This window comes from Bos indicus x Bos taurus, chromosome 19, assembly GCF_003369695.1.
Source record: "Bos indicus x Bos taurus breed Angus x Brahman F1 hybrid chromosome 19, Bos_hybrid_MaternalHap_v2.0, whole genome shotgun sequence".
NCBI classification, from domain to species: domain Eukaryota; kingdom Metazoa; phylum Chordata; class Mammalia; order Artiodactyla; family Bovidae; genus Bos; species Bos indicus x Bos taurus.
This window is the reverse complement of record NC_040094.1, coordinates 47,277,285-47,298,769: the sequence shown is the minus strand read 5'-3', so window position 1 is coordinate 47,298,769 and position 21,485 is coordinate 47,277,285. Positions and strand designations below refer to the sequence as shown.

The following is a 21,485-nucleotide window of genomic DNA, read 5'->3' as shown; positions in this document are numbered from 1 at the left end:
TTTAACTCATACATGATTGATTTATCAGTATTAAGAGTGACTTTGTGGAATCAGTGTTTACTTTATTCCTGATTATAGAATACAGTCATCTCAGGGCCAACCGTGGGTTCTGCATCTGGAGATGCAACCAACTGCAGATGGAGAGCTCAGCTCCAGAGGATCGACTGTGTATTATGGACCATATAATTCCCAATCATATATTTTGATTAAGGCTCTTAATAAAAGATGGCAAATAAATGTCATGCAGACATTTATAGCTATTTCCAGATCCTGTTATTTTGTTCTCTGCACACTTATACTAGCAAAGCCATGATCAGCCTTAGTTTTTCTGAGTTTTGCACTTGAGGCAGCCACTGTCAGTCATTTGAAGTTACTGTTCCAGATAAAATCTATTCGTCAATACTCTTTCCTTTTTAGATTTATTATAGCCACTCAATGCTGGTTCACTAGCTATGTTTGGACTGTCAGTTTATTTCTGGGAAGCTTCAAAAACCCACCCCTTTCAGTCCATGTACTTCACGATCCTTCCAGTTCTCAATTTACTTCACTATCTTATAGTTTCATTAAGCTTAAGGTTTGATTAAACCTCTAATCTATAATCTCACTTAAACATAGTTGTTAAGTCATCATACTTCAAAAAAGTAATAGCACTATGACACTAAAATCATACACACAATATTTGGTATCTTTATGTTATTACGGAATTTTACCACAGTGAAAAATTAACCTAGATACACTCAGTGTTTGAAAACAAACATTTGATGAAGCACTTTCATGGCTCAAAGTTGAACTAGCTTTGGAGAGCCATTGTTTTTTGGTATAATAATTAGTTTTTAAATGCTTAATTTATTAGATGACAAGAAATCAGGCCCTTGCAAAATCTAGAAGAAATCACACTTTCTAACTTATGTGAATTAGCACTTGTAGTTCAATGAAATTAACAGTTTGTTCCCATTGCAATAGAGGTCCCCATTCATTTTTTTACTTCTGAATGATACCACTGTAGATCCTATTAACATCTGTACACTAAAATTCTTAGCATTTACTGCATGACATCTTATTGTACATTGTTTTTTATACTAGGGTTTTGTGAAAAATCATAAGATGGACCAGAGAAGTAGAGTTCTGTTGGTTTTTGCTTGTGCATATATGGCATACAACAACAGGAAAGAAAAAAAAAATAACCTTTATAAAAGGAAAATTTCAAGCTACTTTTTTATCCCACATCTTTGAGTTAGCTTTTCAGAAAGATGTGACAAGTTTATCTGTACTTTAAATTTAGTGATTCGCAAAGTTTAGCATGCATCAGAATCACTTGAAGGGTCTATTACCACACAGATTGCTGGTCCCTACTCCCAGAATTACTGATTTTAGTGGGTCTGAGCTGAGATGGGGCCCGAGAACTTCATTTCTCACAAGCTCCATGTTGATCCTGGTATAGGGGGCCACACTTGGGGAATCACAGGCTTAAATGATTCCTTAGTCTCCTGATATTATTACATAACCCATTTTTAGAAGTACAGAACTTAAGAGTTTCCCTCTTTCTATCCTTACCTCTATAGACTCTCATCTGGGGACTTCCCTGGTGGTTAAGACTCTGTGCTTCTACTACAGTTGGCGAGGGTTTGATCCTGGTAGGGGAACTAAGATCCCACGTGTTGTGCATAGTGGCCAAAAAGGGAAAAAAAAAAAAAGACTCTCATCTGAATTGGTTGGGAGGTTGTGAGGATAGAAGAGGGGTGATGGTCAGTTTGGGAGAGAGTAAATAAAGGAGAAGAATGCTACATTTCATTAACCAGGCATTTCCTAATGTTAAAAGGAAAGAGGTTGATAAATAATTCAGCTCTTGCCATTAAAGAGCAGTTTAATTATTGTTACTGGACAAGTGTCAAGTCAGTCAATTCAATGTTTATATAGTGTGGGTATTCACAATTTAGAATTTTTTTTCCTTTATCTTAAATTATCTTGAATATAATCTACTATGTATTTGGTATTAGAAATAAGTGAGTTTTGTTTGTTTTCCAGTTTGGTCTTTGTTTAATGTAGAAATTTTCAGATTGATAATTAGGTTTATAATGCTGAGTTCCCCTCTCATGAAATTTGACTTCTGTCCTCTCAAAGGATCTCTCAGAAAAATACTACATAAAAATGATGCTTTTCTGATAGTCTGTTTAAGGGCAGTTGTATGCCTGTGTTTGGTCTTCTTAAGGGATTTACAGAGAATACTACAGTTGTCTTCATTGTATTATTTCCTTTTTTTCTTCCGGAAAGAAGGTAGTCAGGACTTGGGGAACTAACTTTTGTATCAGGAAAGTATTTCTCCTTAATTGAAATTTGAATCAATAAATTGTTTTTTGTATTGAATAACATGCCTAATTTTTTTCGTTATTGCTAAACTTGTTTACGTATCGCTAGATAAACAATAATTACCATTCAACGTACTGAATAACAGCCCTTTTTTTTTCATGTTTGTTCTTAGTACACTCAGAAGAAGCCTTGTTTTTACTGGCAACCTGTTATTACCGCTCAGGAAAAGCATATAAAGCATATAGACTTTTGAAAGGACACAGTTGTACTACACCGCAATGTAAATACCTGCTTGCAAAATGTTGTGTTGATCTCAGCAAGTAAGTTTCTAAATCTTTTCTACCTAATTTTGTTCTACTTAACTGTAGAATTCTGGATAAAATTCTTTTGATGGATTAGACTCTGACTCCCTTTCTCCCCTCTTGGTAGTAGAGTTTTGTCTATTACAGTAACTTTTGAAATGCTGCTGCCTAGTATTTTGTTATGGAGAGATTTTATTGGTATGGTATAAATAGAATTTAAATCGGGAGAAACCTAAGTTGTAACTAATTCCTATGATTTTGTAAAATGATTGTAATAAGCCTGAAAACCTAACTTCCCAGTTCACCTGAGATTAATGCTGCCTTGTGTCTAGACCGTTGTATAATTAGTTATTTGCCCTTCAAAATCATTCTTTTGGGCAACCATTACTCCTTTTAAACAAGGGGACAGATTTAGGAGAACACTTCTTTGGTATATGACAGCTCAACCAAGTCAGCTGTCCATATTCTGAATCTGGAGGCAGCTAGAGATTTAGGTAGTTATGTTCTGTCAGACTTTTTTCTGTGCTGTGATAAATGGAATAGTGGTAAAAGTGATTAAACAGATAACTGTAAAGCCTGTATATTTAGTTTATAGGTATACAGTCACAGGATTCAAATAAACCCCATTTACTTGATAGGTATACATTGAAAGGATATAAATAAACCCCATAAAGTCTCCATAGTCTGATAAGTATTTATTTGTCCAGTGTCTAATTGAAAACTTTTAAATTACAGCTAAAATATATATATATAAAATTTCTGAGACATTTGCTATTGAATTACTTCTACTCCAAAGATTCTAATGTTGAATTCTTTAAAATATATTTATTTAATTTGCCAGTTTCTTAAGACAGTTCTTACCTTAGACTTTCTTATCCCATTTATAAATATTTATAGTTTTTAAAAAATCCCACTGTTTCCCTACTTCAAAGAATAATAGAACTAAGAAGAACCACCAAATCTGTTAATGAAGCGCTGTTCATATTTTTCCCCCAGCGTAACAGTCTTCCATTTCTTTTGATGTGAGTAATGTGTATGTTGCTCAGACTAGATTTGTACATACAGACTAAAGGTAACTATTTCTGTTTTTAAAGGGTAAGACTGAAATTTTAAGATGGTAAATTCCCAATCTCCCAAATGATTCTTAATACATGTTTATTGCTATTCTAAAGGTACCATGAACTTTTTACTTTATCTACATAGTAAGAGGTACATTGGTAATGAAGAATGTCTTAACACACTGTGCTTTTTATATTGACTTTTTAAAAAATCTGTGAATGTGTGTTTTAAAGGCTTGCAGAAGGGGAACAGATCTTATCTGGTGGAGTGTTTAATAAGCAGAAAAGCCATGATGATATTGTTACTGAGTTTGGTGATTCAGCTTGCTTTACTCTTTCATTGTTGGGACATGTATATTGGTAAGTAAGAATGATTGAAATTATCAGAAAATTGTTTCTAGTACTATAATGAATTACTACTCAGCGATAAAGAGGAACAAACTACTGATAAACATGATACTTTGGGTGGATTTCAAGAGCATTATGGCAAGTGAAAAAAAGCCAATTTCAAAAATTTACATATTCTGTGATAGCATTAATAGAACATTATTGTTATGACACAGTTACAGTGATAGAGACAGATCAGTGGTTCTCAGACATGAGAGTTGGGGCAAGAGTACTGGGGCTGTAGAGAGGTAGCTAAAGGAGTTTGTTTGGGACTTTGGAACAGTTCTATATCCTGATTGTAGTGGTACTTACCCAAATATATACATGTGATAAAACTTCATAAAAACTATACACAAACAAATAAGTGCACGCAAAAACTGCTGAAATCCAAATTAAATCTGTGGTTTAGTTTACCGTATTATTGTGCTTAGTCACTCAGTCTTATCCGACTCTTTGCCACCCTATGGACTGCAGCCAGCCAGGCTCCTCTGTCCATGGGGATTCTACAGGCATGATATGGAGTGGTTTGCCTATCCCTTTTCCAGGGGATCTTCCCGACCCCAGGAATTGGACTGGAGTCTCCTGCATTGCAGATGGATTCTGTGCCAGCTGAGCTACCAGGGAAGCCCTTACTGTGTTATCCTACTGTCAATTTCCCAGATTTGATCATTGTACTATGGTTATGTTGAAAGCTGTTATTAAGGGAAGCTGGGTGTAGGGAATTCTGTACTATTTTTTCAACTTCTATGTGAGTCTAAAATTATATCAAAATAAAGTTAATAAAGAGAAGGTATTAAATCACAGAAATGCTGTATATATTACTAGTTATTTTATTTTTATTTTTTTAGTTTTCTTTTTTTTTTACTTTACAATATTGATTTGGTTTTGCCATACATCAGCATGAATCCGCCACGGGTGTACACGTGTTGCCAATCCTGAACCCCTCTCCCACCTCCCTCCCCATACCATCCCTCTGGGTCATCTCAGTGCACCAGCCCCAAGCTTCCTGTATTCTGCATCGAACCTGGACTGGCGATTCATTTCTTATATGTTATTATACATGTTTCAATGCCATTCTCCCAAATCATCCCCCCCTCCCTCTCCCACAGAGTCCAAAAGACTGTTCTATACATCTGTGTCTCTTTTGCTGTCTCGCATACAGGGTTGTCATTACCATCTTTCTAAATTCCATATATATGCGTTAGTATACTGTATTGGTGTTTTTACTAGTTATTTTAAAACAAGATCATTTGTTTAAAAGTTTTTGAAGGTACGTTTGTATCAGGTCCTAACCATGAAGGAAGGTTTTTCCTCTTTTTCAGAGAAATAATTATTTTTATTTATCATAAAGATTAAAAGGTCAGGTATCCAATAGGGCACAACCCTGCTCCAAAAACTGGCTTTTCATTTCAACCATCATATTCCTGTTGTGACCAAAGTTGCACTCAGTAATTTAGAAACCTCCTTGTTATAGTTTTGAAGCTACAGCTTGTTATCTTTTATCTCCAGTACTTTGATATAGACATTTCATTGGTCTTTTTGTCTACAGTAACACATGAGACTTGCATCTTTAAGGCATGACTGATTCTGAGTCTAGTTCTTAGATTAACCTGTTTCTTCCAGTACCATTTAAATAGCTATTTTCAACCCAAATCCTTTGGAAAACTCCTTTCTGAGTTTTAGTTTTTAAAAAAATTGACCTAAAATTGGGACACTCCAGGCAGCTTAATTTTATTAAATCTTTCCCTCCTTTTGTCTCTCTATTGAGTAATTATAGGTCTGTCTCCCAGATGTGACTATTATAACTCCACATCTGGCTCCTTCCCCAATTTTTTTTTAATTGAAGGATAATTGCTTCACAGAATTTTCTTGTTTTCTGTCAAACCTCAACATGAATTAGCCATAGGTATACATATATCCCCTCTCTTTTGAATCTCCCTCCCCATCCCATCCCTCTAGCTTGATACAGAGCCCCTGTTTGAGTTTCCTGAGCCATACAGCAAATTCCCGTTGGCTGTCTATTTTACATATGGTAATGTGCGTTTCCATGTTAGTCTCTCCATACATCTCACCTGCTCCTCCCCTCTCCCCATATCCGTAAGTCTGTTCTCTGTGTCTTTTTCTCCATTGCTGCCCTGCAAATAAACTCTTCAGTACCATTTTTATAGATTCTGTATATATGCATTAGTATATGATATTTATCTTTCTGACTTATTTACTCTTGTATAATAGGCTTTAGGTTCATCCACCTCATGAGAATTGACTCAAGAGTGTTCCTTTTTATGGCTGAGTAATATTCCATTGTGTGTATGTACACCACAACTTCTTTATCCATTTTTCTGTCGATGGACATCTAGGTTGCCTCCGTGTTCTAACTATTGTAAATAGTGCTGCAGTGAACAATAGGATAAAAGTGTCTTTTTCAGTTTTGGTTTTCTCAGGGTATATGCCTAGGAGTGGGATTGCTGGGTCATATGGTGGTTTTGGAGAAGGAAATGGCAACCCACTCCAGGACTCTTGCCTGGAAAATTCCATGGACCGAGGAGCCTGGTAGGCTACAGTCCATAGGGTCACAAAGAGTCAGACACAACTGAGCAACTTCACTTCACTTCACTTCATGGTGGTTTTATTCCTAGTTTTTTAAGGAATCTCCATACCATCTTCCATAGTGGCTGTATCAATTTACATTGAATGTAATTTAAATATTTAATGTATCAATTTACATTCCCACCAACAGTGCAAGAGCGATCCCTTTTTCTCCACACCCTCTCCAGCATTTATTGTTTGTAGACTTTTTGATGATGGCCTCCTTTCTGACCAGTGTGAGGTGATATCTCATTGTAGTTTTGACTTGTATTTCTCTAATAATGAGCGATGTTGAGCATCTTTCATGTGTTTGTTAGCCATCTGTATGTCTTCTTTGAAGAAATGTCTGTTTAGGTCTTTTCCCCACTTTTTGATTGGGTTGTTTATTTTTCTGGTGTTGAGTTATCCCAATTAACTTTTATATTATTTATACATACCAGTATCTATCTGTATGTGTGTGTGTGTATCTAATCTCTTCTTGGTAGACATTTTGTTCTACATTTATTTTATGGTCTATTAATCAGATCATGAGAAATCTAGTTTGCTATTCTCAGAAAGCTTATAATCAATGGTAAGAGAGCACATGAAAGATAAATAAATAGACAAACCATACTTAGTTATAGACATGGTGAGGGGCTGTATAACATAAGTTAGTTTTGGTATAATCTTCAAACATTGAGTTTTCACTGTATTTTTCTTTTCCTGGCCTTATATTAAAAGTTCCCAAGCATTCATTGTCCGCTTTCCACTCCTAATTTTTACTTTCCAAAAATACTCATACCTTTGTTTCCTGTTTTTAAGTTACCCTGCTATACATGGTAAATGAATATATCATTCTTGTTACAGTTATTTTCCCTTTAAGAAATGTCATCTAAGCAATCCTTAGATACAGACTTTGATAAAACTTACATTTTCTGAAAGTTTGTCTCCTTCCCCTGTTTCTTTCTGTGTCCATGTGTTCATTGGGTCAGATTAGACAAATCTGGGAAGCTAAATAAGCTTCAACTAGTGGTACTTTCTTGTCTTTATTACATCATTTATTCTAGTTTCTACTCACTCGCAAAATTTGAAAGTAAGGCACATTAATATATAGTTCCCCAAGGGGATCTTTTTTTCGTTTCTTTGATATATACTGACAGCACATAAACAGATTATGTGTTTTAACTGATAGTTTCATTTGAGGGTTGTTTAGTTCAATGCCATCTGGTCCTTTATAAAACCTCGGGGTTTTGGGAAAGTTGCTGTATCTTAATTTTTTTCCTTTAGATAATGAAGAATTTCAGTCTTAAACCAGGTCAGTAGTATTTTTTAACCTGAAAGCTCTACAAGTCTTACTAACCCTCAATCTTGTCTTCTCTCCCATTTAAAAGCTAGGGAGGCCACAATGCTGTTCTAATAATTTCCAGATTGTTTCAAGTATATAGGGTCCTAAGAATGTTGTCCATGTTTTGAATGTAAGCCTTTATACACACAATTTAGAAACATGAATTTTCCTTTTTGTTAGAGCTGCCACCTTTACTTTGTTAAAATATCTTCTCATTTAAATATGCTATATTTAAAGCATTTAAGTCACTTTCAAAATTACCACTGGGATTTATATTTAAAATCAAGAATAAGACAAATATTTGCGTGTTTCCCATGCTGCTGTTGCTGCTAAGTCGCTTCAGTCGTGTCCGACTCTGTGCTACCCCATAGACGGCAGCCCACCAGGCTCCGCCATCCCTGGGATTCTCCAGGCAAGAACACTGGAGTAGGTTGCCATTTCCTTTTCCAATTCATGAAAGTGGAAAGTGAAAGGGAAGTCGCTCAGTCGTGTCCGACTCTTCTCGACCCCATGGACTGCAGCCCACCAGGCTCCTCCATCCATGGGATTTTCCAGGCAAGAGTACTGGAGTGGGGTGCCATCGCCTTCTCCATATCGCCTCATTAACTGTAATGTCCAAAAGGAAATGAAAAGCAATTATAGTATCTAAGAAAGCAATGAGTGTTTGTTTGTTTTGTTAACATGCCTTTCAATTCATGTTCTATTTGCTTTCACCTGACTTTTGACTTGAAATACCCTAAATAATAGAGATTGGAGGATAGTAAGAAAGAGAAATTGATCATTTAAGGAAGAATTTAGAAGAGAATGCACAGAACTTACATAAGATTTACCTAATTTTCTGTAACAAATTTTCTTTGTAATAGATGTTTTAGGTTTTATAGCTTGTCTAATCTATTTGTTTGTCTTTACAGCAAGACAGATCGGCTTGCCAAAGGATCAGAATGTTACCAAAAGAGCCTTAGTTTAAATCCTTTCCTCTGGTCCCCCTTTGAATCATTATGTGAAATAGGTAAGTTTGTAGAGGTGGTTAGGGGAGGGTTCTCCCATTTCTTCTTCCCTTTTTTTCCCCCTGCTTAATTTTTGGAAAATGATACAAATTATATATCCACAAGACAAATATTTTTCAAAGCTAAAGGCTTTTAAACTTGAGAACAAGAAGTAAGGTAGAATCATGTTTCAGGAATAACATGGCCTTTCTTGTGTCCTCAAGGAATGAATTGTGTTGTGAGTATAAAGTTAGCCAAAATAGCATTCTGGATAAGAAAAGAAATAAGTAAAATACCCAGAGACATGGATAATATGTGGTGGGGAGTTGTCATAGTATATATGCTCTAGGAGGCATGAAGGATCATTTTAAAATGTTGTGTCGATATACATTTAAGTGCTTAAAATTTTATTTTGATTTTTAGAAGGTTTCACCTCTCCACCCTCATTCCTTACCTTGAGCAAAATGAGGTCTAGTTGCTTTCTGCTTTAAAACACAGAAATCTGTACTTTCTTGTGATTTATTATATTTAAAGTCAGTTTCATTGTGGTTTAACTTATTTCCTAAATGTACAGCTTTATCTTTGATGTACACTTTTACAGTACACTGATGGATGAGCTTTTGGGAGTAAATCTGATTCACTGAAATAGATAGAACTTTAAAACTCTGGATAAGGCTTTATTTTTGCTGGCTTATGCTTTTTTTTTTTTTTTTAATTTAACCTTCATTTCCTCAGAAGCAAACTTTTTTTTTCCCCCTTCACAGGTGAAAAGCCAGATCCTGACCAAACATTTAAATTAACGTCTTTACAGAACTTTAGCAGCTGTCTGCCCAACTCTTGCACAACACTAGTATCTAATCATAGTTTATCTCACAGACAGCCTGAGACAGTTCTTACAGAAACACCCCAGGACACAATTGTAAGTGTATTATACACTAGTGTTAAAAATATTGTGAAAATGAAAAATAGTGATCTGAGCTAAATAATGTATTGTAAATGACATGGTAGAAATTTTCTGTTTCAGGAATTAAACAGACTGAATTTAGAATCTTCCAATTCAAAGTACTCGTTGAATACAGATTCTTCGGTGTCTTATATTGATTCGGCTGTAATTTCACCAGATACTGTCCCTCTTGGAACAGGAACTTCCATATTATCTAAACAGGTTCAAAATAAACCAAAAACTGGTCGAAGTTTATTAGGAGGACCAGCTGCTCTTAGCCCATTAACCCCAAGGTAAGACAAATAAAAGATACTTTAAAATGTGCTGTAATATTAAATGATCTTAGAGTAATTCCTATATTAGTAATATAAGTTAATATGAACAGCAACTTCTAAATCATTATGGAAATAGAGATATTTAATAAGTCAATAATGAGTCTATTCCATTTTCAGAAAATGAAGTAATAGAAATACAGTATCTGTGATAAGAATTTCGTATTAAGTGTTGGAGAAAATTTTTAAACTTAAGCATTCCTTATTCAGCTGTTGTATGCATTAAAAGATACTCTGTTTATGACTATGCGTCAGTGAATAGCAGTGAACCTTTTTAAAATGTTGGGATGTTTATAATCAGTAATAAATGGTTAAAGTGCTATATTCCAAAATGGAAAAGGATTGACACCTATTAATATATGAAGTGTTCTGTGAAATTTTTTAGAAATATATATATATATGTATAAATACAGGAACCCAGGCCAGAGGATGCATTTCTAAAAGAATCAAAATAAAAAATTATATGCTAGGACAGACTGTGAATTGGGTCCCAGGGCCAGGAAATTACTTAAATAGTATGACCATGAGATTACAAAACTCATTGATTCCACAGATGCGTTCATTAGTCTCTAAGGATATTTTCTCTAATAGTGTCTAAATCACATAAATTCCAAGAATTTGAACTAATTTGATCATTTGGATCTTAGCTTTTACCAGCTACTCTTCTTTATTTCTAATAAATCTCCTGAGATCTGTAGTTACTGCTCAGTTTAGTTCCTTATTTGATTTTTTTTTTTGTAATTTTAGTTTTGGTGGGTGGAATAGTCTATATTCACAGCTTATTTTTAATCTGCCCCTTAGATCCTCAATGCCCCCAAGACTGATTTGCCATTCTCTTCCTTTTAGACCTTCTAATTTAAGTATACTGCTGCTTTATATATGCCTTGATGACTTTTTGACACCTTGATTTCAACCTCTTCTCAGTTTTGGGATTTTGCCATTAGAAACCCCAAGTCCTGGAGATGGATCCTATTTACAAAACTACACTAATACATCTTCTGTAATTGACGTGCCACCCACCGGAGCCCCTTCAAAAAAGGTATTTTCCGTGTAAAATACAGTGAATTACTGTTGCCTTAGAGAAGTTATCTAAATGTGGAAGATGGTCATCATTATCGTAGCCTCCTGGTTATAGTAGGAAACACAAAGCAGGTTGCTCTTTTGACCACGTAAGTTTGTAACTCACAAGTGTAGTTTATTTCAGCATATAGCTAATTAAGCATATTCAGATTTTTACTTTTAAGTTCCTTTTTTTAAAAAACAAAATTAAGATGACCACTTTGAATGTAAATAAAGGAAATTATACCTGCCATGGTTTCTGCTTGTCCCCATCAGTATATTTGTTTTTTAGTTGTACTAATATTAACATGAAAAAAGATGACTCACATAAAGCTAGCTCTTTATGATAATAAAATTTTTATGGTGGATCTCAGGTGTGGAGTTAAAGTGTAGTAAAATGAAAAATATTTCATAGTATCTGTATAGTAAATACTGCAATAAGACTGCATTGCAACTGTGACTCTTTATAATGTTCTTTTACTGTCTGTGGCAGTAGAGGCCAAAATGAGGTTTATTTAAAATATATCTGTGGTGCAGGGTATCTTATGTGAGAATTAAATTAGGTTATATATGCAAATGCCTGTTGCTGTGCATAATGGATATTTAAGAAATGAAAGCTAAATGAGTCATACTGGTATGTGAATGACTGAGATAACCCTTTTACCCTCAGAGAAACATGTTTCTTCTTGTTTTGTTTTAACTCTTTTACTCCTGAACTTTAGCAAAGTTTTTTACATGATAGCTTCTTAATGAGTGATAATAGGAACTCCAAGAGTGGTAAACGTGGACTAAAAGTATTTAATACAGAGATTGTGTTTTAAACTGGATTTTTTTTAAGTTGGCAACTACCTGCTGTTGTATTATTATGAGAGTGACATATATGTGGAAATTAGTTTATTACAGTTATAAGAAGGTATAATAGGACAGTGGTTAGCATGCCAGGGGAAGTAGGCCAAAACCATGAGTCAGAGTAATTAAGGACAAGTTAGGTAGTGAACACATATATGATTTCATTGCCCAGTCTAAGCCTCTTCTGCCTCTGTTCTTTTACTCTATTACAAGACATTTCTGGAAAAGCTATATTTCCAGATCTGCCTGCAGTATCAACTAAAAATATCAACCAAGTAGTGAGTTCAGCAGATAGTTCTTTGTCAAATAAGGAAGGGCCAGAAAATAGGTGAAAATATTCAGTGGATAGTTATAGAGGAAAGAATATGACCAAGTGATAGATACAATTATTAAAGGGTTAAAATGACCATGCTCTCCTAGAGAAAGAGAGAGGTGCTAAGGAACTTAATTTAAAACAGTGGAAGAAAGAGGGGCCAGAAAATGAAGTGGTAGAACAAATAATCAAGATACTATACTAAATATTTTAGAAATTACACAAAGTTTCAGAAGGACGAGGCAGGTGGGCATGATGTTAAATGTTGAGAAGGCCAAAATAAGGCTTTCATATATGGTGAGAATGTAATTATTAGTGATTATTTATAATGTGCAATTTCAGAATTATATACAGTGACTATCACAGTAACTAATTTTTGGAGAAATTTATTTGGTAGTAAAATTTTTTTTTCAATATCCACTGACACAGAGATCACTTTATAAAAAAGTTAAGTGATGAAAATAAATAGAAATAAGGTGATAAATTAGAGAAGAGAGAAGGGGCAAGCACAGTCCAGAAGATTGAACACATCAAAAAGAAATACTAATTCCATGCAGTATTCTTAGAATTTGGAAAATAACCCAGTGATTTTTTTTTTTTAATCTACTAATCTGAATTACTCTAAGACTGTCTTTATTAAGTGCCAAAGAAGGGATATAAAATCTTACTGTATTATTTTTTATGTATACTAAATTAGATCATAACTTTTGAGAATAGTAGCTGTCTTAAAATTTTTTAGCACTTAGCCCCAACTGGGAAAATTACATAATAAATGGCTTCTAGGAATCTTAAACGTTTCCTTGATAACTAAAGTCGAAAGATAAAAGGATAGTAAAAGGGTAAAAATATTGAGCTTAATATGAGGAAATAGGATGATGTTCATTCTAATATATCAATAATTAATTAACCTAAAATGACATCAGTAATGACATTAATAGTTTGTGTTTTCAGATGACAGACAATATATAATATGAAATCTTGTATTGGGGAAATGTAGATGGGTACATCATGATGTCTTTTACCACTCACAATGCAATTTATAATTCACAAACTTTAGACTTTTTGTGTTTTACAGTCTGTTGCCAGAATCGGCCAAACTGGAACAAAGTCTGTCTTCTCACAGAGTGGAAACAGTCGAGAGGTAACTCCAATTCTTGTTGCACAGACACAAAGTTCTGGCCCACAAACAAGGTATTTATTTAGTCTCATTATTTGATATTGTTTAGCTTTTCTTGTTGTGAAACAGTTCTTCGGTTTAGGCAGGTTGTTTTGACTGTTCCAAGAATTCTAGAATGACTATGTAAATTTTGAATATGTTAAATTTGTAATTTCCAACTTACTGAAAAAGGAAATTTAATTTTTGAGTATTACAATGCAAATCAAGACAAGAGTTAGCTAAAATACCTTTTTATTCTAATTGCCTCGTGAGTTTGTTTAAACTAGATATTCTTAGCACTCCTCCAAAATAATTTTCCTTTTTTTTATGTAACCTTCTCCAGTGATCAAGTACAGATAGATTATTTTCCCCTTCCCCTATTATGCATTTCTATAAGTAGCTCATAGTATGACTCTGCCGATAAATCTTCAAATGATGAATCCATTTCCACACAGAAATGGTGTTAAATAGGATTTCTTTTCCTATTCAAGGCCTCAAAAATAAATTATAGCTAATATATTAAGAGAAAGCTACAACTTTACCTCCTAAAATAGTGAACATGTACCATAAGTCTTAAAATAGGTACACATGTGCATATACCTTGACTATATAAAAGGCCTCAGTATTTCTAAAATGCCTGGCTGGTAAGTCTCATTATGAATGCCAGCTCTCGGGTAGGTGGCAATGATTGCCTAGGGCTCAGTGATAAGAAGGAGCCTGAGCCTCCTGCAGAGCACATTAATAGGCCAAATATATGTTAATCTTCAAGAATATATAAACATAATTTACTGAATTATGCATTTCATTTAAACAAATGTACTAACTGTAATACACATGAATTACATTAATTTTGCCTTCTTTGTATTACTAATTCCTTTTTATCTTCTTTTCTTAGTTGATGTATAGTTGATGTGTACCACTGTACCTTCTTTATTGCCTGTTTTAGTTTCCAACAGCAGCCCTAGCAAAGTACCACAAGCTGGGTGGCTTAAAACAACAGAAATTTATTCACTCACAGTTCTATCTGAAACCAGGGTATTGCTAGGGCCGTCACTAGGGGAGGATCCTTATCTCTTCCAGCTTCTGGTTACCCCAGGCATTCCTTATTTTGTGGTAGGCAACTCAGTATTTCCCTGTCTCCACATAGCCATCTTCCCTGTGTGCCTCTGTATTCAAATTTCCTTTTCTTATTAGGACATCTGTCATATTGAATTAGCGCCCACCGTGATGACCTCATCTTAAGTTAATGACATCCACAAAGACCATATTTCCCAAAAAGTTCAGATTAACAGTACTGGAGGTTAGGACTTCATCATATCCCTTTGGGAGACACAATTCAACCCATCAGATCAGATCAGATCAGTCGCTCAGTCGTGTCCGACTCTTCGCCACCCCATGAATTGCAGCACGCCAGGCCTCCCTGTCCATCACCAACTCCCGGAGTTCACTCAAACTCACGTCCATTGAGTCAGTGATGCCATCCAGCCATCTCATCCTCTGTCGTCCCCTTCTCCTCTTGCCCCCAGTCCCTCCCAGCATCAGAGTCTTTTCCAATGAGTCAACTCTTCGAATGAGGTGGCCAAAGTACTGGAGTTTCAGCTTTAGCATCATTCCTTCCAAAGAAATCCCAGGGCTGATCTCCTTCAGAATGGACTGGTTGGATCTCCTTGCAGTCCAAGGGACTCTCAGGAGTCTTCTCCAACACCACAGTTCAAAAGCATCAATTCTTCGGCGCTCAGCCTTCTTCACAGTCCAACTCTCACATCCATACATGACCACAGGAAAAACCATAGCCTTGACTAGACGAACCTTTGTTGGCAAGTAGTGTCTCTGCTTTTGAATATGCTATCTAGGTTGGTCATAACTTTTCCTTCCAAGAAGTAAGCGTCTTTTAATTTCATGGCTGCAGTCACCATCTGTAGTGATTTTGGAGCCCAGAAAAATAAAGTCTGACACTGTTTCCACTGTTTCCCCATCTATTTCCCATGAAGTGGTGGGACTGGATGTCATGATCTTCGTTTTCTGAATGTTGAGCTTTAAGCCGACTTTTTCACTCTCCACTTTCACTTTCATCAAGAGGCTTTTGAGTTCCTCTTCACTTTCTACCATAAGGGTGGTGTCATCTGCATATCTGAGGTTATTGGTATTTCTCCCGGCAATCTTGATTCCAGCTTGTGTTTCTTCCAGTCCAGCGTTTCTCATGATGTACTCTGCATAGAAGTTAAATAAACAGGGTAACAATATACAGCCTTGACGTACTCCTTTTCCTATTTGGATCCAGTCTGTTGTTGCGTGTCCAGTTCTAACTGTTGCTTCCTGACCTGCATACAGATTTCTCAAGAGGCAGATCAGGTGTTCAGGTATTCCCATCTCTTTCAGAATTTTCCACAGTTTATTGTGATCCACACAGTCACAGGCTTTGGCATAGTCAATAAAGCAGAAATAGATGTTTTTCTGGAACTCTCTTGCTTTTTCCATGATCCAGCAGATGTTGGCAATTTGATCTCTGGTTCCTCTGCCTTTTCTAAAACCAGCTTGAACATCAGGAAGTTCACGGTTCACATATTGCTGAAGCCTGGCTTGGAGAATTTTGAGCATTACTTTACTAGCTTGTGAGATGAGTGCAATTGTGCATTAGTTTGAGCATTCTTTGGCATTGCCTTTCTTTGGGGTTGGAATGAAAACTGACCTTTTCCAGTCCTGTGGCCACTGCTGAGTTTTCCAAATTTGCTGGCGTATTGAGTGCAGCACTTTCACAGCATCATCTTTCAGGATTTGAAAGAGCTCCACTGGAATTCCATCACCTCCACTAGCATAGCATTGCCTTATTAACAATTACTCTTTATCCTGTCATTTTAGAGGTTGTTTTAGGGTTTATATCACATATTTTAACTTATCAAAGTCTACATTCAGGTAATACTGTACCATGTCACTTAGAGGATAAACCTTGTAATGTATATTTTTATACTCGTCTTCTCAGTCTCTATGCTGTTGTCATATATTTTACTTCTACAGAGTGATTAACATTTCCTGTAGTCTAGGTCTGTTGGTAATGAATTTTTTCAGCCTTTGTATGTTCAAAAGAAAGTTTTAATTTCACCTTTGTTTTTATTTTTGATTGATATTTTCATGGTATGGAATTCTAATTGACAGGTTTTTTTCTTTACATTGCTCTACTGTCTCCTTGTTTGCATTGTTTCTGATAAGAAACCTCTTGCCATCCTTATTTTTGTTTCTGTGTATGTAATCTGTCTCTTTTCTCTGACTCAAGATTTTTTCTTTATCACTGATATTAATCCATTTGATTATGCTCTAGTGTGTTTTCTCCTTTCTTCGGCTTCAAATTCATTGAGCTCCTTGGATCTGTTAATTGATAGTTTTCATCAAATTTAGCTAATTTTTGGCCATTATTTCTTCAAATACTTTTACTGTCCATGTCCCCCTCTCTCATTCTACAGAATAATCCCTTGATGTGGCTGTTCGAACTTACAGGGTAATAACTTCTCAGGTATCAATTGTTCGAGTAATATTTATTTAGCAAATATCCCACATTTAGACTATGTCTAGCTTTCTTTTTCCTTCACTTGCTATAGTTCCAAATAAGGACTAAAGATAATTGGTTTATAGATGTTTACTATTTATTGACCCAGAACTTTTATGTGGATTGTTTTATGTTTGAATGAGCAATTTAAATAGAGTGAAGTCTGTGCTTTAATTTATATCATTTTATGGTAACAAGAATAGTTCTTTAAATGAGTTTTCATAGGAGGGTGAGGAAAGGATTGATCTCATCAATTTTAGAATACAAACATGTCGAATGCATATTTTTAATAAACTTGAAATAATAGTTAATGGTCATAAACAGGTTTTTTAAATATCTACTTTTAAAACTTTTTTAGTACCACACCTCAGGTATTGAGCCCCACTATCACATCTCCCCCAAATGCACTGCCTCGAAGAAGTTCTCGACTTTTTACTAGTGACAGCTCTACAACCAAGGTAATTTAAAAATTTCTGTATATCACATTTATTTAATACTTCCTCCTCTGAAACTTCTGTTCATTGATGACTCAGTCTCTAATGAATACATTAGGAGACTATTTAAAATTTTTTTAATGTTAAAATTACAAAATTACAGAGATGGAGAGGAGATCAATAGTTACTAGGAGTTAGGACTGAGGGGAAGATATGTCTTTTATAGCATAGCACAAAGGAATTTCTTTTTGTAGTGGTAGAATAGTCCTGAATCTTTATTGTGGTAGTTGATTAAATCCATACATGTAACACAGTTTCACAGAACCAAAATTTTTTAAAAGGTCCATGTAAAAACTGATGAAATCCAAGTAAGATCTATAGTTTTAATTGCTAGTATTGCAGCAATTCCAGTTTCCTGGATTTGATGGTATACTGTGGTTATATCACATGTTTCCATTGGGAAAGATTGTGGGAAGAGTGAATGAAAATTTTTTGTTTTCTTTGCACATTTCTTTGGACAGCTGGAAAGTTGTATACCTTTGGTAAATTTTCTTCATCCATTGACAAATATTATGGACAGTCTTTAATTGTGACATATAGATCAGCAGTTTTATACCTTACAGATTTCAGTGCTCTGAGACAATTAGGTAGTTGTTGTATCTCCTTACTTTCTTATTTTTAATTAATAAATGAAAGTGATATACTTTTAATAAAGAGAAATGCTTAAAGCTAATGTACCTTAAATACTAGTCAATATGATTTATTTTCAGAATTGTTGCATTTCAAATTAAGTAACTTTGAAGACTTTTGTTTTTATAAAATTTTTTCTGAGAAAAATATAGATCAGTCAAAACCATATGTTTATTTATATCTAATACTTAAAAAAAAGGGTTAGATAGATGTTTAAAATACATGAGTATAACAAGTATGGAATTTTCCTTCTTGTTACAGGAGAATAGCAAAAAATTAAAAATGAAGTTTCCACCTAAAATCCCAAACAGAAAAACAAAAAGTAAAACTAATAAAGGAGGAATAACTCAACCTAACATAAATGATAGCCTGGAAATCACAAAATTAGATTCTTCAATCATTTCAGAAGGAAAAATCTCTACAATTACACCTCAGATCCAGGCATTTAATCTACAGAAAGCAGCAGCAGGTCTGTTTTAAAAGCTTAAAATCTTCTTTATATTTTATTTTATTCACTGGTTTTAAGTAAGTTTATTTATGTTCATTAAATAAACATTTTTTTCTGGGTAGATGTTGGCTTTTTTTTTTTTCTTTTTCTTTTTTATTCATTTTATTATTTATTCATTTTTGGTTCTGGCTGTGCTGGGTCTTCATTGCTGCTGTGGGCTTTTTCTCAGGGGCTACTCTCTAGCTGTGGTGCGTGGGCTTCTCATCTCAGTGCAGTGGCATTTCTTGTTATGGAGCACAGGCTTTAGGTCTATGGGCTTCAGTAGTTGCGGCACGTGGGCTCATTTGTTGCAGCTCCCAGGCTCCAGAGCTCTGGTTCAATAGTTGTGGTGCACGGGCTTAGTCGCTCTGCGGCATGTGGGATCTTCCTGGACCAGATATTTATTGAACCTGTGTCTCCTGCATTGGCAGGCAGATTCTTTTCCACTGGGCCACCAGGGAAGCCCAGTGTTGGAAAGTTTAATGAAATATTTTTTAATTAGCCTTCCTAGAAAACCAGGCAGCTTTATTGTGTTTTTTTTTTTCCTTTGTTTACTACATTATTTTCTCCCAGAAGGTTTGATGAGCCTTCTTCGTGAAATGGGAAAAGGTTATTTAGCTTTGTGTTCATACAACTGCAAAGAAGCTATTAATATCTTGAGCCACCTACCTTCTCACCACTACAATACTGGTTGGGTGCTGTGCCAAATTGGAAGGGCCTATTTCGAACTTTCAGAGTACATGCAAGTAAGTGTTTAAAAAGTTACATATGCCTTTCTAGAGATAATTTAAATTTAATTAAAATTATGTTTGAGAAGGCTAGATCTAAAGGGTCAATATTTATTATGTAATGTCTTTATTTTGTCAATATTAATAACTTATCAGTTCACTTCTTTCTCGTGTTAAGGGTAATTTGAATTCTTTGGGATTACTTGAGATAGATTTGTAGAGAACCGAAGTAATTCTTACGTGGAACATTTGTACTCTACTTACTTGGATCTGAAAATATGTATTTACCATGTAATAGACATTTATAATGGAGAAGGCAATGGCAACCCACTCCAGTACTCTTGCCTGGAAAATCCCATGGACGGAGGAGCCTGGTAGGCTGCAGTCCATGGGGTCACGAAGAGTCGGACACAACTAAGCGACTTAGTAGTAGTAGTAGTAGTAGACCTTTATAATCAAAATTCTTTCTACTATATAGAGAGCTTACTGGGATGAATTTTTGGTACTTAGTATGTTTTATAAACTTAATACAATGAAGAAAGTTGTAAGTAATTGAGGATATAATGTTCTTATTGTAAGATTTTATCATTTTAATTTTAATCATATTTGTTGCTTATCTGTTTAAATCAGGAAAGGAGAGGATGATTAACCTAAAGCCAAAGAAAATTCTAATTTATTCCCCAGTTCTACTTTCAAAGCACTTCCTCCCCCACCTCTAAACTTAAATTAGAAAAACCTTTATGATGCACGATACTGGATGTTTGGGGCTAGTGCACTGGGAAGACCCAGAGGGATGGTATGGGGAGGGAGGAGGGAGGAGGGTTCAGGATGGGGAACACATGTATACCTGTGGCGGATTCATTTTGATATTTGGCAAAACTAATACAATTATGTAAAGTTTTAAAATTTAAAAAAAATGTTAAAAAAAAAGAAAATGCTCAAAAAAAAAAAAAAAAAAAAACAACTCAACATTCAAACATGGCATTTGGTCCCATCACTTCATGGCAAATAGATGGGGAAACAATGAAAACAGTTTCAGACTTTATTTTCTTGGGCTCCAAAATCACTGCAGATGGTGAGTGCAGACATGAAATTAAAAGACACTTACTCCTTGGAAGGAAAGTTATGACAAAGCTAGACAGCATGTTTAAAAGCAGACATTACTTTACCAACAAAGATCCTTCTAGTCAAAGCTACGGTTTTTCCAGTGGTCATGTATGGATGTGAGAGTTGGACTGTAAAGAAAGCTGAGCACCAAAATATTGATGCTTTTGAACTGTGGTGTTGGAGAAGACTCTTGAGAGTCCCTTGGACTGCAAGGAGATCCAACCAGTCAATCCTAAATGAAATCAACACTGAATATTGACTGGAAGGACTGATGCTGAAGCTGAAGCTCTAATACTTTAGCCATCTGTTGTGAAGAACTGACTCATTTGAAAAGACCCTGATGCTGGGAAAGATTGAAGGCAGCAGGAGAAGGGGACTACAGAGGATGAGATGGTTAGATGGCATCACTGACTCGATGGACATGGGTTTGAGCAAGTTCTAGGAGTAGGTGAGGGATAGAGAAGCCTGACGTGCTGCAGTCCATGGGGTCAGATAGAGTCAGACATGACTGAGCGACTGAACTGAACACTTGATAATGTCATTTATATTGACCATTCTAAAATTGGTATCTACCACATAGATGGAAAGTGGAGGGCATAGTTTTCTGTTTCATTTATAATTCCCAGATTGCTGGTGAATGTAACATCTTTTCATAAGATTGTTGGTAGTATTGAGTAATGAAGTCAACCCTGGTGTCAGACTTCTGTATTCTAACCTCAGCTAACCCTTTACTAACTCAGTGATAGTGGGTAAGTTACCTAACTTCTGTGAGTCTCAGTTGCCTCATCTGTTAATGGGAATAATATACCATAGACCTCAGAGGGGTGTTAGAAGGACTAAATGAGATAACACAAGTAAAGAATTTATTGTAATAAAGAAACAATACTAAGTAATCT

General features: G+C 35.2%; 1 protein-coding gene across 12 annotated transcripts in view; it reads left to right on the top strand.

Moving 5' to 3' along the window:
- CDC27 (cell division cycle 27) overlaps positions 1-21,485 on the top strand; it is a 57,843-nt gene that overhangs the window by 19,019 nt on the left and 17,339 nt on the right. For 5 of the 12 annotated variants that reach the window (XM_027517479.1, XM_027517472.1, XM_027517471.1 and 2 more), the window contains exons 3-12: positions 2,480-2,627; positions 3,902-4,027; positions 8,876-8,973; positions 9,715-9,869; positions 9,975-10,186; positions 11,150-11,264; positions 13,504-13,637; positions 17,502-17,601; positions 18,529-18,736; positions 19,328-19,500. In XM_027517479.1, coding sequence (XP_027373280.1) covers positions 2,480-2,627; positions 3,902-4,027; positions 8,876-8,973; positions 9,715-9,869; positions 9,975-10,186; positions 11,150-11,264; positions 13,504-13,637; positions 17,502-17,601; positions 18,529-18,736; positions 19,328-19,500 — 1,469 coding nt within the window. The remainder of the gene's footprint in view (positions 1-2,479; positions 2,628-3,901; positions 4,028-8,875; positions 8,974-9,714; positions 9,870-9,974; positions 10,187-11,149; positions 11,265-13,503; positions 13,638-17,501; positions 17,602-18,528; positions 18,737-19,327; positions 19,501-21,485) is intronic. The other 7 variants (XM_027517476.1, XM_027517482.1, XM_027517475.1 and 4 more) reach the window with 3 other exon arrangements.